This window comes from Euphorbia lathyris, chromosome 6, assembly GCF_963576675.1.
Source record: "Euphorbia lathyris chromosome 6, ddEupLath1.1, whole genome shotgun sequence".
NCBI classification, from domain to species: Eukaryota; Viridiplantae; Streptophyta; class Magnoliopsida; order Malpighiales; family Euphorbiaceae; genus Euphorbia; species Euphorbia lathyris.
In genome coordinates this window covers 79897154-79914807 of record NC_088915.1, presented here as the reverse complement: position 1 = coordinate 79914807, position 17654 = coordinate 79897154, and the positions used below count along the sequence as shown (strand labels likewise).

Below are 17654 nucleotides of genomic sequence, written 5' to 3'. Positions count from 1 at the left end.
AAAAAAATCACCAAAATAGTTACGTCACAACTAGTATATTATAAATAATTTAATTTTCATGTCTATGACAATCATATGACAAAAAATAATGATAATTATATTTTTTTTATGTGCTTAACTTAACTATTTGAAACTGTAGCATGTAGACCTGGCAATTGTCGTGTTTCGTGTCAAAATCGTGTTATCTCATATTTATGTTCCATATGGTTTTATATGTTATAAATGTTAGAAAAATGACTTTCGTGTCAATCGTGTCGTGTCAGTCGGGTTGGCTCTGTTTTCGTGTTTTCGTGTCAGAAATTGCCACCTCTAGTAGCATGACAATAAAAAACATTAGTTAAAGTAAACTCGTTTTTATATGTGCTTAACCTAGCCATCATAATACATATGGTTGTGGTGAAGCTCTTAGCCTAGTGGTTGAGAGCTTATCTATGATTTGGGAGGTCATGAGTTCGAATCACATCCGAGTCTAGTAGAGATTTTTCCTTTCTTCTTTAATGTAAGGAGCGCATTGTGCAAATTTAAAAAAAAAATAAAAAAAATAAATCATAATACATATGGTTTTCATGTCATAAGTAAAAGTCAGTGTTTTTCAATGCGGTTGTCTCATTACTATTTGAGTGACTTTTTCTTTTTAGACTGAGCGAAATAACTTTGTTATTAAATAAAAGGAAAGTTAATTAACTTTATTTTAAAAAAAATCAGTGACATTTATAAAATAAAGGGAAAATTACAAATCTAGGTTAAATGGGAGGCCCATTTACATATTTAACCCATTTACTCAACCCACTACATATCTAGATTGTTTTTGTGTGACTTTCCCGTAATACCCCTACCCTTCCCACTTCCCCTCACTCTATCGGTTTCTCTCCCCTGTTCTCCTTGGTGCACGAAAACGGTTTGGCTCCTCCATTAATGATTTGAAGACTTTTGATCTTCCTATTTGCCTTTAAATTGCATGAAATCTGCACCATGTTTCCAAATCACAATGAAGTTCTCTTTTCATCTCTTGATTCTGCAACTTCCTAACCCTAGAAAACGAAGCCATGATTCTTCATCTTCCTGTTCGTTAATTGGTTTCTTTCTTCTTGTTACCATTCCAGAAATGGTTATTCTACGTTATTTCCGTCGTTCTTCCCAGTTTATCATATTGTTAGGAGCGAAAAATGTAAGTATCTGCTGTTTTTCCTTCGTTTTCCATGAATTCACTTCGCGTAGTCGATGAATTCGCGGAGATCTGCGAAGAGAACGAGCCTGAAACTTGATGATATTCTTCGCGAATCGATGAATTCGCGACGTTCTGCGAAGAGAAAGAGTCTGAAACGTATGGATCTACCTCGCGAATCTATTAGTTCGCGAAGTCTGCGAATAGATCCTTACGTTTCAGACCTCGCAAACTTCGCGAAAAAATGGTTATGCGAAGTAAAATCACCTCTTCCCCTGCACATTTACATTCGCATGCTTCACTAATTTTCATTTCGCGAATCCAAAATCGTCCTTTTTCATAACTAACACGGTTAATTTTTTCTGTAGATGGTTGAATACGTAACATCCCTTTCTGGAAGGCGGCGTACTGGGCTGCAGGGAAGATGATTTTCCTTCCTGTATAGGGATGAACTTCCCCAATATTGACACATTGACTCCTGAAATGATTCGTTAGGAGAGGTTGTGTCAATCTCGGGGTGCACCATGGGACACGTCCATCCCATGGTGCCAATTTTGAAGCGGATGGTTAATCTTGGTACCGGATTAGTTAGTTTCACTTTGAAATGATTAGTTAGTAGAGTTCATTGTGGCAATCTTGTTGTAAATTTTGATAATGTTATGATTTTAATGTTAGAATCCGTTGTTGTTTGCCCTTTTTTGTTATATACCACTTCGCGAATTAGCTTCAAAACACATCCAGGCTTCGCATATGCGAACTAAATTCATCAAGCAAACCCAAACATTTACTTCGCAGACTTCGCATAGTATGGAATATGCGAAGTCAGACGGGATGGGGCGAGCCGCGCGTAAATATTGGGGGTATTTTTGGAAAGTCATACAAAATGAGTCTAGATATGTAATAGGTTGAGTAAATGGGTTAAATATGTAAATGGACCTCCCATTTGACCTAGTTTTATAATTTTCCCTTTTAATATTGTAATAATTAAACTTCATCCAATATATAATCACCGGATTTTATACTTTTTTTAATAATTATTTACAGCTTCAAAATAAAAAATTCAAAAAGTCAGTGATACAGTAAAATCTCTATATAAGAATACTTTATATAGAAATAACCTCTATTTTGTTATAAAAATAACTCGGTCCCAACTTGGACCAGTTATAAATAGGAATAACCTCCCAAACGTTATTTGTTATACACTTTTCAAGTCCCATTTTTAGAAACTATACCTCTATATAATAATAATTATATATATTTATATATATATATATATATATATATTAAGAATTCAAACTAAATTATAAAATATTAAAAAACTATTGAAATTATCTATGAGTTGGAAACACAAACTACAACTTAAAATTATAAATATTTAGTATTCTCATTGACGTTTACATTTTTCTCATAAAGCTCTTCCAATTATCTATATATTTATATATTGAAAACCTAGACTCTAAATTAAAATTCTAAATATTTAATTTGTTCCATTAATGTCTATTGTTATACATTATATATAAACTATGATGATAATCTTAACCAATTTCAAATGGTATTATTTTATAATATTTTATGTGTTGAGAAATTTTATTATACCAAACTCTATTTAGTAATAACCTCCCAATTGTTATACAAATAGTCTGATCCCAAGTGTATTCCTATATAGAGATTTTACTGTATTCTAAAAAATTTTAATTCTTAAAAAAATTTGTTTTGAGGTAAGTTCAAAGGCCATGCGTGTAATTTACCCAATATTTAAGGGTAAACTACAAAATGACCCAATTGGTTGGCATGTTTACATATTTAGACTCGGTACACTACCTCTTACCAAATTAGATACTTTCAAATTGGATTTTTCCAAAACACCTTTAGTATATAAGATTAGGCTATGCTTACTTTATTTTGACAAAATAAGTGTTACTTTGTCTTTTCCATCATTGGATGGTGACGAACTTTGATAAAGTAGACTCATCCAATGGTGAAAAAAATAAAGTATAGTAAAAAAAAAATAAAGTAAATCTTACTTTTTTTAAAACAAAATAAACATAGAAGGCACTATAAATATAATCACGGAAATATAATCTTAATTTTTAAAAAATTTCATTTTAAATTTATTACCGGTCAAATTTAATAAAATCAACACAAAATGAAAGGATTTGGTTCCAAAAAAAAAAAAAAAATTATGTAATCACGGGATTCAATTTGAAATCAACCCAATTTTAAAATGAATCAACTACAATGTGCTAAGTTTAAATAGTTTGAAATCATGTAGAAATTAGATCTCCGTGCTTCGATTAAAATCTGCTATGGCGCAAAAGTCTGTCCCCTTTTTACTGGTTCTGCTGCTCTTCAGGTGTCGGTAAAAGGTTCGGGATGAATCAAACCCAGTGAAAGAATCGGTCATGAACATGTCAGAAGCCCCAGTTGAAGGTTAAAATGGCTCGTTTATAGATGAGACCCAACTGTTCGTGAAAATGTCCAAGAGAAAATGAGGTATTCTTATCTTTCATTAATCTAACAAATTTTTTTATTTGAAGAAGGGAATTAATGTTTGCCGTAATTTGGCCTTAAGAAAATGCAGAGGAATGGAATTGTCGTCTGTAATGAACGTAAAGGCCAATCTACTCACTCAGCACTTCAGCCGCCTGACTAGACTCGTCTGCCTCAGCAGGTAGGCCAATCTACGGGTAAATTACACCAATCGTACCTGAAATATACCCCAACTCACACTTTGGTACCTGGATTACATTTTGTCACAAAAAAATACCCCAAGTACGGGTGACTGGACAATTATGTGCGTTTAGCCGGTTTCTGCCTGGTCAACTTCAGTTTGACAATTAATAACCTAGAAAGAGTGGGACCCACATAATATGGTGAATGCACAAAGACTAAAATACCCCTATTAATTTCCCTCCATAATTAGTCACATCTTTCGAGTACCTTCTCTCTCATGTCCATTCCAACAGTCTTTTCCATCTCTCTTACTGCTTCACTCAGTTCCATTTGAGAGAACTCAAAAACCATTCAAACCATTCGACATTTCTGCGCATACAAACACCATGGATCCTAGTTTAAAGTTGTACTGAAAAGCACAAATTTACCATTGAAGAGGCTGTCTGAAGCGCACGAGGAATGAAACCACTCCTGGATGGTTGTATTGCAACAGGTATGAAAGGTTGAGCGATCGTTTTCATTTTCTGCCCTAACCTGCTTTTGCGATATCAAGTTGCGATGTATGCGATATTTGTTCTTTATTTGCTTCTTCTGTTTGATTCTTCTGTTTGTTCTCTTTATTTGCGATTCTCATTCGTATCGCGATTTTAAATGCAGAATCCTACAGCACCTAACATCTCTGCTAAAAAACATGGAGTTCCCCTGTAAGTTCATATTTCGTTATCGTACTGTATGTGTTTTGTGGATTTTGATATTGATGCTCTGTTTCTATTACTTTATGAATGGAAGCTTGATTTTTGGGGAAAGTCTATGATTTATGGTGAAAGTCTATGTTTTTTAGGGTATTTTGGGTGTCTTGGGTACATGTTCTATTGTTTGAAAGTTGTTTGATGATTGGGTTTCCGACTTTGTTGGTGAAATTCTCTGTTTTATTGAAGATTTGTTTTTTTTAATTGTAGACCCGGAAAATGGGTATTTTGATATAATTCTCCATTACAACGGAAGGTTGAAGGGGTATGAGTACGTGGATGAGGACGTGTTTATATGGCCAGATTGCCATTGGGATAGGCTGTCATTGGTGGCAATAGATGCAAAATTGCTAAGCTTGGAATGTGAAGGAACTCTCCAGTATTTCTGGAAGTGTTATGAGGATCCATTTACTGATGATTATCTGAAGCCCCTTGGTAGTGACGTGGATGTCTATCATATGGCATTGGCTGGTGTTGAGTGCGGAGAAATTAACATATATGTTAAGACACTGACAATGGAAAACATTGAAGATGTATTGGATATTGGAGGAAGTGGTGTAGTGATAGAAGAGATTGGGGAAGGGAATGAAATTGTAAATTTCAAGAAGTCCAAGGCAAAAGGTAAGTCAAATGTTGGGGCTAGAGGTGAGGCTAATGTTGGGGCTAGAGGTGAGACAAATGTTGGGGCTGGAGGTGAGGCAAGTGTTGGGGCTGGAGTTGATTGTAGTGTTGGGGCTGGAGGTGAGGCTAATGTTGGGGCTGGAGGTGAGGCTAATGTTGGGGCTGGAGGTGAGGGTGTGCATAGGTTTCACGCGTTTTGTGAAACTGCAAACGAAACCACTCATGTTCAATTCAATGATAACCCCTATGAAGGACGTGAGTATGAAGAGGATGCTAATGTTGGGGCAGGGAATGGTAACGAAGATGATGTTAATGGTGGGGCAGGGAATGGTAATGAAGATGATGTTAATGGTGGGGCAAGGAATGTTAATGCATCATCTGTGAATCAGGATAACGATGATGACTTTGTAGACCCAGATTACGTGATGGAGGATGATGATGAGGACTTAATTGAAGGGGTTAATAACGCAAGGATTGGGAGGCCTAGGACTAGAGGTAGACCATATGGTACTGGGGTTTATGTGGGTAGTAGTGGAGTTGATCACACCATGGATTTCGAAATTGAGGATAATGATTCAGAATATGAAAATTCAGATGAATTGCATACAGACAGTGATTCAGAGACAGATTTAGGAGGTAGGCCGCGATATCCCGAATTTAATGCTGAAAGGGATATGAATGATCCACAATTTCAGATTGGGATGTTATTCGATGATCATAAGCAGTTCAAGGATGCTTGCAGGAATCATGGAATTAGAAACAGGTTTCAGTTGATTTTTAAGAAGAACACGCGTGAGAAGGTTGAAGCTGTATGCAAGGGTGTAGTTGGTCCAGATGCAAGCTGTCCTTGGCGTGCATATGCATCGAAAGTTGATTTCAAGGATCCAAATAACCCAACCATGTTACTTAAAAGTGGCCATTTCGTGCATGAATGTTGCAAAGTGTATTCTAACTTCCACCTAACATCCAAGTGGCTAGCCAAAAGATATTTGGAAGATTTTAGGAGTGACCAGGACTGGAAAGTTTAGGCACTGATTGATCATGTTCAAAGAAGTATGCAGTTGACAGTTGGGAGAATGAAGGGATACAGAGCAAAATGTTATGCTCTTGAAATGATTAACGGGGATGAACGAAGCCAATATGACAAGGCTTACAGGTTAGACTCAATTTATTTCATAGTGTCAGTTTATCATGTTTGAATCAGTTTATGTGCTTGACTCAATTTATTTGATAGTGTAAGTTTGTCATTGTGTAACTTTATCACACTGTATAGGTACATGGCTGAGATCCTCCGCTCTAATCCTGGCAGTACAGTGAAAGGTAGATGGAAGGATGAAACATTCAGGGGTATTTATATCTGTCTAAATGCACTGAAGGACGCATTCAAAGCTGGATGTAGGAAGTTCATATCTCTTGATGGGTGCTGGCTGAAGGGCTTATTTGGTGGTCAACTGTTGTCTGCAGTTGGTATAGACCCCAATGATTGCATATTCCCAATTGCATTCGCAATGGTGGAAACTGAAAGTAAAGAGACGTGGACATGGTTTTTAGAGCTCCTAGCAGATGATTTAGGAATTGAACATAGCCAGGAATGGACCTTTATGTCAGATAGACAAAAGGTTTGTAATTTAACAAATTGTTACATGTAGTTCAACTCTTTGTAATCAAGGATTTAACCTGTTCTACTGTTACAGGGGTTAATTGGAGCTGTCGAACTACTCTTCCCTGATGCTGAACATCGACTATGTGTAAGGCACATGTACACCAACTTCAGAACTAAATTTAAAGGAAAAGAATTGAAGGACCTGTTGTGGAATGCAGCAAGAGCTCCTTACATGGCAAGATTGCAGGAATGGCTGAATAGAATTGAAGAAAGGTCCCCTGAAGCTAGAGAGTGGTTGAGACAAAGACCCAGTGAGCATTGGGCAAGGGCTTGTTTCACTGAGAGGAGTCAATATGACATGTTGTTGAACAATCTATGTGAGTGTTTTAATAAGTACATATTGGATGCAAGGGACAAATGGATCATTACAATGTATGAAATGATCAAGTTAAGGCTGATGAGAAGAATGAAGGCAAAGTCAGATAAAATGAAGCTGTATAAGAAGAAATGGTGCCCTAAAATACTAAAGAAGCTTGAGGTAAACAAAGAATTTGCCAAACATTTTGATGCTGTTTTTTCTGGGGGACCAAGGGTACAAGTTAAAGGTTTAGGAGATCAATATGTTGTCAACTTGGAAGCACATGAATGTACATGTAGAAGGTGACAATTGACTGGTATCCCATGCTGTCATGCCATTTCAGCCATTATAGGGCAAAATCAGAGTGCAGAAGATTATCTTGCTGAATGCTATTCTGTGGCTACATATCTCAAAGTGTATAGTCACTTCATTGAGCCTACAAATGGGATGGATCAATGGCCTGAAGTTGAGTCACCTGTCCCTATTGTGCCTCCATCCCCAGTTAAAACGAAAAGAGGGAGAAGAAAGAAGGCAAGAAGAAAGGACCCTGAAGAATTGGAAGTTGCAAAAGCCAGGGGAAAGTTAAGTAGAAGGGGTCTGATTACAATGAGTTGCAGCAAATGTGGGAGTACTTCTCACAATAGGAGGAGGTGCATAGCTACATCTGCTCCACAGGTGTGATTTCAATTGTATTACTTCAGTTATTTTTGTTTTTGTGTCTTAAATGTTGCTTATGACATTTCATTATTCGTGTAGTCCAAGAGGCCAAGAAATGCACAAACAGACACTACTCAATCTACAACCACAAATGTATCTATACCACGGGCTCCGCCCCAAACCGTGCGTTGGATGATGGATGTAAGTTATACTTACACTGTAAATCTGATAATTGCACTTTCATTACATGTACCAAAAGGTAACATATTGTATGCATACAGGGTTCAAGCCAATCTGGTGCACCAACCCAGAATGCAACCATGAACGTTGATGCAAGATCAGACCATCCTAGTCAAGCCAGCAGTTCTACACCTTTTGTTGCACCAAGACAGAATGCACCCAGCAGACCTCAGACTAGGAGTGCTGCAGCAAATGTAACTAGACGACCTCAAACTAGGAGTGTTGCATCCACAAGCCGGAGCCAACCATGGAGATGAATTGAACATGTGTGGTTTTGTGTTTTTTTGGAGAATGAATGTGAATAGTGTCGTTTGTGGCCTTTTTTTTTGGATATTCTGTGAATCTGTGCCATGTTTTCTGGATTTGAAAATTGCACAGTTGGGGTATATTTTGGTTCCTATTTTGGATACTTTGTTCATCTGTAAATTGCACTTGATATATGCAGATTATAGGCCATTCACAGTTGGGGTCTATTTTGGTTCATTTTCTTTCAACTCTGTTCATCTGTAAATTGCAACCAGGTTATGTGCAGATTATAGGCTCTTTTTTTTGTCATTGTTCAACCAGTTTTTATGGCATAATTTTGCATCATTGTTCAACCAGGTTATATGCAGATTATAGGCTCTTTTTTGGTCATTGTTCAACCAGATTATAGGCTCTTATATTGAAGGGCATTGTTTCCCAATTATGTGCCCTGTTTTGTGGTGTACATATGTTTCAATTAACCAAATCCAAGTATCCAGCAACACAATTATAACAATTTGCATAAAACACTACTTCATTTCTTTCAATTAACCAAATACATAACTTTATACCATTAAAACTAACTACCAATTTTCACTACCAAATACATAACCAAATATATAATCTGTCCTTTTTCAATACCAAATACATGAAATTTAAGCCAACTGATACACAACCCATAAAACAAACCCAAAGCAAACAATAAACTTGAATACACAGTTGCATCTTCCTTCATTAACCCTTGTTCTTTCATTCCCCAGCAAATTCTGCAATTCACCTTCTTTTTCTCTTTCCATTTCGCTATAACGCACCAAATGAGCTTTCAATGTCTCACATTCTCTCTCAATTCGATTCAGCTTTCTCAGAAGCCCAAGGATAATTGATTTTTCTCTTTCGTTCATTGGCGGGTCACGCCACTCAAAGAAGTTACACGCGTTCGGTTTCTTCAAAATAGTTCAAAATCAAAATCAGAGTTACGTAAACAGATAGAAAGAGAGATGGAGAGATATATAGCTATACACTTACCCCGAAATTTCTACAATTGTAATACCTCCTACCCGGATTCGCATTACTCCATGAAGTTGTACAAGGGGATTGCAGTCCACAGTGGCATATCAAACTTCCAGCGCTATATGAGGCCGCCATCTTCACTGTTCTGAGAAAAATTAGGGTTCCTGGTTTTTTCGTTATGGGGCAGAAATGGCGATCGAGATAGAGAGAGAGAGAGAGAGAAACGTATACTTAGAGAGAGAAGGCCATCGTTTTAAGTTTACAGAGAGAGAGAGAGAGAGAAATTAGGTATATTTATAAGCTTTTTTTTGGATGGATTGTTTTGAGGGTATTTTCGTCTTTTCGTGTGGTTTGGGTCCCATTAATATTTGTCACATGGGTCAAATACGCGTTGACCGGTCACTTCCCGGTCACACGCACATAATTGTCCAGTCACCCGTACTTGGGGTATTTTTTTGTGACAAAATGTAATCCAGGTACCAAAGTGTGAGTTGGGGTATATTTCAGGTACGATTGGTGTAATTTACCCGCCAATCTACTCAAATACTTGTCCATTCTAAAATATCCTGTGAAATAACCTTTGCTGGACTTTGACTATTCTTTGGTATAATTTCAATTTTGAAGCCAGGAAATATGCGGACACATCTAATTTCAAAGAACGTAAAGTCATTTTTATTTTTTCCATTGATTAATTGTTTCTAGAAATCCTCTTCCAATTTGAAAAAAATTGGATTGTGGAAAAGAAATTGTTAGCCAGAAGTTAAAGTTATCTATAGATTCATTGGACTTTGCACTAATACATTTCATTCCTTGATAAAGATCGATTTACAAAATCTTTTTCAATGAAGTTAGTTGTTAAGCTATTTGTAAAAGGAAATGTTCAGCAAGAGTCCAGGATGGGGTAAAATGTATATGTAGTCTCTAAATTATATTGCTACTTACATTATGACTGGTAACTTCATTTCGTGACATAGAAGTCGTTGAACTTTACATTATACTAACATTAAAGTACAAATGAAAGAAAATTCGTTTAAGAAGCTAACAAAATTCCTTATTTATTTCAGTGACTCTTTCCTTATTTATTTCACTATAGATTATGATCAAATACCTAATTCCATGGCATTATTTGGTTAAATTTTTTAACGGATTTTCTTTGGTTGGACTTTAATGCCAGTACAATGTAAAGTTCAAGGACTTCTATATCACGACATGAAGTTTAGAGGTCATAATTTTAGTAGTGGTATGATATAGGGGCCATGGATGTGATTTACCTGTCCAGATGCCATTGGACTGATATACATACTGCAACTACTGCTATATATGCGGCTTCAATGCTAAAACATCTTATTACAATGTTAATATCTCATACTGTCCTCCCAAAAATTACAACTCAATACATATATATTGTTTGAATTCGGCTGGATTAGCGTGGTGATACATTTGAAAGACTTACTTCATTAACAGAACAATCTTTAACAACTACTGATGTAGCTGATTTTGCGGCAAATTGTCCAACAGAAAAAGAACAAGGTTTGGGCACAGGAAGTGGAATTGTATCACTTCCCAACATGATAACAACAGATGACATAGTAGGTCTCTCTATTGGGTCATCTTGCACGCACAGCAGTCCAATATGAATGCACTTCAGCACCTCTGTTGCGACGCTCGACTGCACAAGTGATGTCTCCACTAATTCCAGTCCTTGACCTTCAGACCATAGCTTCCATGCCTGAAATATTACTAGGTACCCAAAATTAGCACAATAGTAGCTAATAAGCTAATACATTTTTTTTTCTTGACAAAGATAAATGTAGGGTTAGGAGCATACGAAGGTGAGGAGACTTCCACCCTTTTTTGAGACATGAAACCGGTTGTTTCGTTTCCCCCTAATTATTTCTAGGACGAGAACTCCAAAACTGAAAACATCTGATTTCACAGAAAACATTCCTTCCATAGCATACTCTGGAGACATGTAACCACTAATCGAATTCATGTGAAAATAAATAAGATCAGCAACTTTTGTGATTAGAGATCTGAGGTTGGGAAAGGGTGGTAAGAGTTGAATTTTATACTTACTATGTTCCAACTACTCTATTTGTGTTGTTGCTGTCATTACCTCCAAAAATCCTTGCCATTCCAAAATCTGATATCTTGGGGTTCATCTCATAATCAAGCAAAACATTACTGGCTTTTAGATCACGATGGATAACTCTAAGTCGAGAATCTTCATGTAGATATAGGAGACCCCTAGCAACCCCATTGATGATGTTGAAGCGTTTTTGCCAATCAAGAAGAATACCCATGTTTGAATCTACGAATCAATAGTAGACACAAAATCAAATATGTTATTGCTACGCACTTTGTTTTGAACTATATTGGAGTATTCTAGAGGCAAAGAATCAAACCGAAAAGAAAGACATCGAGGCTTTTGTTAGGCATGTACTCATATATAAGCAACTTTTCAACTTTTTCTAGGCAACAGCCCAGGAGCCTCACAAGATTCTTATGTTGTAGTCTGGCTATTAAAGTTACTTCAGTCATAAATTCTTCTAAGCCTTGACCAGAAGTTCTTGAGAGCCTTTTAACTGCAATTTCTTTGCCATCTTTCAGTGTACCCTGTAGAAAGTAGGATAGTTCATTATTGTTATGATGGCTAGTGATATGAAGCATGACAATTAGCTAGATAGTTTAATGATGGAACGATAATCATTATTACCTTGTATACAGAGCCAAACCCGCCTTCTCCAAGTTTAGAATCATCAGAAAAATGCTCTGTGGCTTCATATATAGTAACAAATGAGAATGCAGGACAATCCTTGGAGTTCAATGCCATCTCAACGTGAATATCTTGACCTGAATGGTTATCTCCAAGTTGTCTTCTCAAGTTGAGTAATCGAACCTCTTGACTAGTGTTAAGAACTTGTTCCATACCATTGCTCCTGAATTTCCTTTCCCACAAGGTATAAATGGTGAAAGTGAGCAACAATACCCCTATGATTGATGCAGAAACGCTTGCAATGACTTTAATCCGAGTAGTTTTGTTCCCTTTCCCTTCTGAAAAAAATGAGGGTTTATTTGATTAGCCCATTAAAATCATTATTTTATATGTAGAAAACCACAATTAAGACGACAATCTGTCTATGGAAGTGGATTTAATCATTTCAAAGGGAAACTTTTGTAGCTTGGCTTGCTTTGCATTAATGAGGCTATGCTCTGTAATTTTTGAATTGAAAATATTCAAAATTTGTTCTTTGAATGTGCAGTGTCAAAAGTAAAGTGGAAAGAAACGATATGCAGAATATTAGGTAAAAATAGCTGCTAGCATATGGTTCAAGTTGTACAAGTCTGAACAGGGAAGGGCTGAAGATAGGAGTAACTGTTTATGTACCACTACAAGAATTTACGAATTTTGGTCGATAATCTGTATATAATAACCGAAATTTAAGAGCTAGCAACGGAAATTGGTCGCTAAATTCAGTTACTAATCTGTATTTTCTTCTAGTGTGTAGTCCTAACTCCTAAGTGGAGGACCCGCTTTTGTGCTTGGTTTTGATCGTTATGTTCTCTTATTGGCAATTATAGTACTATTTATTGAAAAGAACACCTAAATGAAAATGAAGATGATATATAGTGCTAATTATGCTTCATTGGTTTTGAATTTCACCTTCTGGTATTGTTGTTGAAGGTGGAGGTGGAGGCAGAGGCGGAGGCGGAGTAGTGGAAGGAGGAGGCAGAGGAGCGGAAGTTGGGACTTCCCCAATCACAGTTTTATTATAATAAGGATAGACCTCACGCTGATACGTTGTTACATTGTAAAAAGGATAAATTTCGTAACGAACACTACAGCTTGGCAGCGAAGCCCTTCCTCCTTGTTTTCCACTACACCATGTCGGTAATTGTGAGATAGCCGACTGAAGACACCGATTACAATCAAACGCAGATAAGTCCGGCGTACATTGGGCAAAGGTGTATATGGTTTGAAGTGCAGTAAAATTTACTTCCTTTACTGCAAACTTTTGAGCTCCTTTTTGATTAGTTGAGGCCGCAGTTCTCGTTTCATTCAATGTTTTCTCCACTAGCTCGTCAAAACGTTCTTGGTCTGTGATAGTCTGTCTATTTGCCATAAATACAGCAGGAGAATCCATCATTCTGGAAAAGATATTTTCGCTGGAATATTGCAGTAAGCACTCGTCATACCACATTACTGCAGTTTTTTGGATGGAGCAATTTCGAGCAATATTTTTGGTCGCCTCGCTGACACAATTTTTGCAGATGTCGGAACTAAGTCCAGCAGTACACAGAGAGTGACCGTAGACTTCATCCGGGGGATTCCCGGCAGAGTCACTAGAGAACCCGTCCTGAAGGTATGTATTCTTGGAAAGGGTAGTTAGAACTGAGTCAATATTGTTTCGGTAGGTGCTATTTATAGGGAAAGTAGTTGTGTTGGGGCAACTATAATAGAGAGGAGACATGGCTGCTGTGAAAACGCCGAGGCTAAAGAAGAGTGACAGTTTAGCAGAAAGATCGAAAGGGTTCATCGGGCGGATTGAAAACTTCTGCTTCAGAAGGAACTTTTGTACTTCTACAATGTGAAGAAGATAGACAGTTGAGTTGAGCTTGAGCATAAGAACATTTCCTTGTTTGATTGAAAAGTATTACATACAGTAGCTGGACACAACTCTACTTGAGTCCTTATCTTGGCAGATGGCCAAATTGCATAAGGTAATTATAGCGAAAGTCTTATCACATTGGATTCCATTTTATGGTTTCCGTTACCTAGAATCAAAATTGTTTCATGTACAGTTATTTTATTTGAGTCCAAAAGTATCCCATTTTAGAAACTTTTAGGTTATGCAAGGGTATATCTCCTAAAAATATTAGGACAAATTTATCCCTACATAATTACTCACTTGTCGTATGGATTTCAGGCATCCTTCAAGTCAATGAATCTGCAACTAGTTGAGTCCTTAGCTTGGAAGCTGGCCAAATTGAATAAGGTAATTGTAGTTAGATAGCGAAAGATTATTTCAAAATTATTGGATTTCATTTTATGGTTTCAGTTACCTAGATCTAAAATTGATTCATATACCGTCATTTGGATACAAAATTATTCCATGTAACCATCTTGACGATGGTCTGAGTAACACGCCTTTCGGATGTTTGGGAATTTTTTTATAGTGATAAAATTATTTTGCGTGTTCTGAATCGTGAGTCTTTAATGTTTTCCAATCCTTCTATTTTTTACCAGGAATTAGCGTCAATATTTATAGTCGTAGGATCATGTGTCATTTCACTAATTACTCTTTAGGAAATTACAATAGAAATTGGTTGTGAAATTGAGAATAAGTTTTGTATCTGGACACACAGATATACACTGATACCGTATAAAACGAATCAGATACGTGACATTTTAAGAACCTTCGGATCAACCACCATGTGTCCCAATTTTAATATTCGGATCAGTTTAGAAGCTTCCGTGGAACGTTTCTCGTCTAAGGAAACCCCATGCGGCTAGGTCGAAGACTCCACATCATAGAGGACTTCTCCTAAAGCCCAACTTCTAATAGGAGTAGGAGTCCTAATAATACTAAAAGGATTCCTTGGAGACAAAGGGTCCAGTCTGACCTTATAAATAGACATGTATATCAACATCCTACGGTACGTTAATACTACAATTCACAACCAGTCATTACGCTTCAACCCTTCCTAAACACCTACTGACTTAGATATCGAAACGGGTTTGCTGGATTCCAACCCCTTTCTGACATTTGGTTATGACTTTGCAAGACATTCAAGCTCTCTGTTACAAGTTCACATACACAGATATCATACAGTGAAATTGTTGGAGAAGTAAGATTTGTGTTAATACATTTATGAGCGAGAAACTACTATGTGCAGAGAAATTGATCTGTTGCAGGAAATAACAACCTCAATCTCAATTCATGTACCTAAAAGATTTAGTGCAATATATAAGAGCACCGTGTAATTACTAAAGTTTGAATAATTTTTATAATATAAGATACTATGATTGAATCTTAACTATCAATTTGCGCTTTTAGTTTAATTGATTCCATGATATGGTATCCTAATCTCTAAGACCAAACGGTCGGATGTTCAAGTCTTAGCAACTTCATTAATAATAGGATTGGCGCTCGCTATATAATCTCGTCTTCGGACCAAATGGGCGAAACAACTTCTCGAAAAAAATGATTTGACTTTTATGCAATGAAAATGATTTTATAGATATATTACGATCTATTACTTCTAATATATATATATATATATGAGAGGTTGTGATTGAAAAGTAAATATAAAAATGATTTTGAATGTAACAATTTTCAAGACAATTTATGACCAATGTGTTGGTCCATTGTAATTAGTTCCAGGGGGGTTAGGAACTAATGTAATTTTTTCGTTAATTTATTAAGCTGACTTGTTAATTCTTTGAGTAGTTTAACTTTACTCAGGTCAGCTTGGCTAAGAACCGTAAGATAGCTTCAGTCAAATGCTGACTGGAACTGTTTTACGTATGAGTTAGAAATTTACACTTGGGTCAGTTTCTAACTCAGCACAAGTATTACTCAGCGTCAGCGTATACAATGTATATATACTGAGTAATTTAATCAAGCAACACAATTATATTTATAGAGAGAGAGTTTGAAGTTTACTCAGCGTGACTTATCCTGGTTCGGCCTCTCTGCCTACGTACAGTCCCCAGAGTTCCTCCGGGCTTTTTCAATCCACTACTGAACTCTTTAAAGGTAGAGCACAAACCGTTTACAAAGCAATTGAGTATGCAAGAGTACCGTCCTTTATTCGTCTACTCAATCCTACTGAATGCTATAACCGAACACTCAGATTTTTCTCTACCGCTGAGTACTAAAAACGAGTACTCAACTTGACACTCTCAATCTTTACAATTGATAGAAAACTGTTCTTCATAGGCAGAGAACACTTTAGATGAATACAAATTCGATCTAACTTTTACACAGAGTATGGAAGTGGGTGTAAGATCTCTCTTTTGTTTTATGTGCTTTGGCTTTGGCTCTTTTGGCTTTTTTTTATTAGATGGATATCTTGTACTCGTGCGATTGAGCCAAGAATGGTTGTGTCCTTTTATAGATGAGATTTGATGTCCAAATGATTTGAATTTGGATTTTCCCGTTGAATCCAAACGGCTCTATCTCTAGACAACGTTCTGGTCAGCTTCAGAAGACCAGGTCAATCTTGTCGTCTGATTTAGGCAGATGTCAGGCTTGTCTTCTTCTGCTGATTTGTCTTGTAGCTACAGTTTGTCTTTTAGGAACCTGCCAGTCAACCCATGTCTCTCGAAATTGATCCTTGCATAATTCTGAGGTTTCTATTATGGGTGCAGACAGATGTCAGACTTTGTCTTTTAGTGAATGGACAAATCATGCTGTCCAGGAGAACACTCAGCTTGACTCTGTCGTAGCTTCTTGTTCTTTCTTCTTGAGTTGCGTTTACTCAGCTTCCATGGTCAGCTTCTTCTGCAGGGTTTTGTTGGTGTAGAAGACTTTGCTCCTTTAATGCTGAGTTGTGTTGCACTCAGTTTCTCTTTATCTTCAGTCTTCTGTTCTAAAGATAACTCTGCCTTTTACCATGCTGAGTTACTCTTACTCAGCTTATGCTGTGTTGTTACGCTGACTGTGTCATGTCTTACTTTTTACATTGATATTTTTACTCAACATTGAACAAACTCATTAGTACAATTAAATCAAAGCACTTAAATTTAATTATCTCTTAATCATGGATTAACTTAAATAATTTTGTCATAATCAAAATCACGTGGAAAAGTGTTTCAACAAACTCCCATATTTTGATATTGGCAAAATATTTCATTAACTTAATGGAACTCAGTTTTGGAGTAAATTACACCAATGATACCTGAATTATACATCAGTTCACACTTTGGTATTTAAATTACATTTTGTCTCAAAAATATACCTCAAGTAATAATGACCGGACAATTTAGTGCGTTTAGCCAGTCACTCACTGGTCAACGTGAGTTTGACCATTTTTAATTAAATTTTATCTTTAATTTTCTCTCTTTCTCTTCCATCCTCACTCTCTCTTTCTATGCTCATTTCCATTAAAGGAACAGGAACACCATTCTTCTTCTTCCTTTTTCTTTTTTTTTTTTCCTTTCTTTCTCTCTCCTATTTCCTTTCTCTCTCCAAAACTTTAACATTCACAACACAATTTGGTATTTAGAAAAAAAAAAGGGTTCATATTCCATAATTGGGCTGGGTTCGATCATGACCAGGCTTCACAATGGGAAGCCTAAATCCAAAGTAAACAAGTTGGGGTTGTTGC

General features: G+C 36.6%; 2 protein-coding genes across 2 annotated transcripts; one reads left to right on the top strand and one right to left on the bottom strand.

The window, feature by feature from the left end:
* Positions 1-7377: 7377 nt before the first annotated feature.
* On the top strand, positions 7378-8323 carry LOC136233772 (uncharacterized). The gene is made up of 3 exons (XM_066023460.1): positions 7378-7844; positions 7926-8027; positions 8108-8323. Exons 1-3 carry the CDS (start codon positions 7617-7619, stop codon positions 8321-8323), a joined length of 546 nt encoding a protein of 181 aa, XP_065879532.1. The 5' UTR covers positions 7378-7616.
* A 2260-nt stretch (positions 8324-10583) lies between these two features.
* LOC136233848 (cysteine-rich receptor-like protein kinase 10) lies at positions 10584-13945 on the bottom strand. Its single transcript, XM_066023542.1, has 6 exons — positions 12985-13945; positions 12037-12374; positions 11726-11936; positions 11397-11631; positions 11149-11299; positions 10584-11049 (listed from the first exon to the last, which is right to left on the bottom strand). Exons 1-6 carry the CDS (start codon positions 13943-13945, stop codon positions 10744-10746), a joined length of 2202 nt encoding a protein of 733 aa, XP_065879614.1. The 3' UTR covers positions 10584-10743.
* Between the last annotated feature and the right edge of the window lie 3709 nt (positions 13946-17654).

Bases quoted from the DNA above. Each gene is read 5' to 3' on its own strand.
- LOC136233848 (XM_066023542.1), bottom strand. From the start codon at position 13,945: ATGCTCAAGCTCAACTCAACTGTCTATCTTCTTCACATTGTAGAAGTA. The intron at 12,375-12,984 runs GTGAAATTCAAA...CATTTTTTTCAG, and splicing joins TTCAACAACAATACCAGAAG to AAGGGAAAGGGAACAAAACT. The intron at 11,632-11,725 runs GTTTGATTCTTT...ATTGATTCGTAG, and splicing joins CCTCGATGTCTTTCTTTTCG to ATTCAAACATGGGTATTCTT.
- LOC136233772 (XM_066023460.1), top strand. From the start codon at position 7,617: ATGGATCAATGGCCTGAAGTTGAGTCACCTGTCCCTATTGTGCCTCCA. The intron at 7,845-7,925 runs GTGTGATTTCAA...TTATTCGTGTAG, and splicing joins TAGCTACATCTGCTCCACAG to TCCAAGAGGCCAAGAAATGC. The intron at 8,028-8,107 runs GTAAGTTATACT...GTATGCATACAG, and splicing joins CCGTGCGTTGGATGATGGAT to GGTTCAAGCCAATCTGGTGC.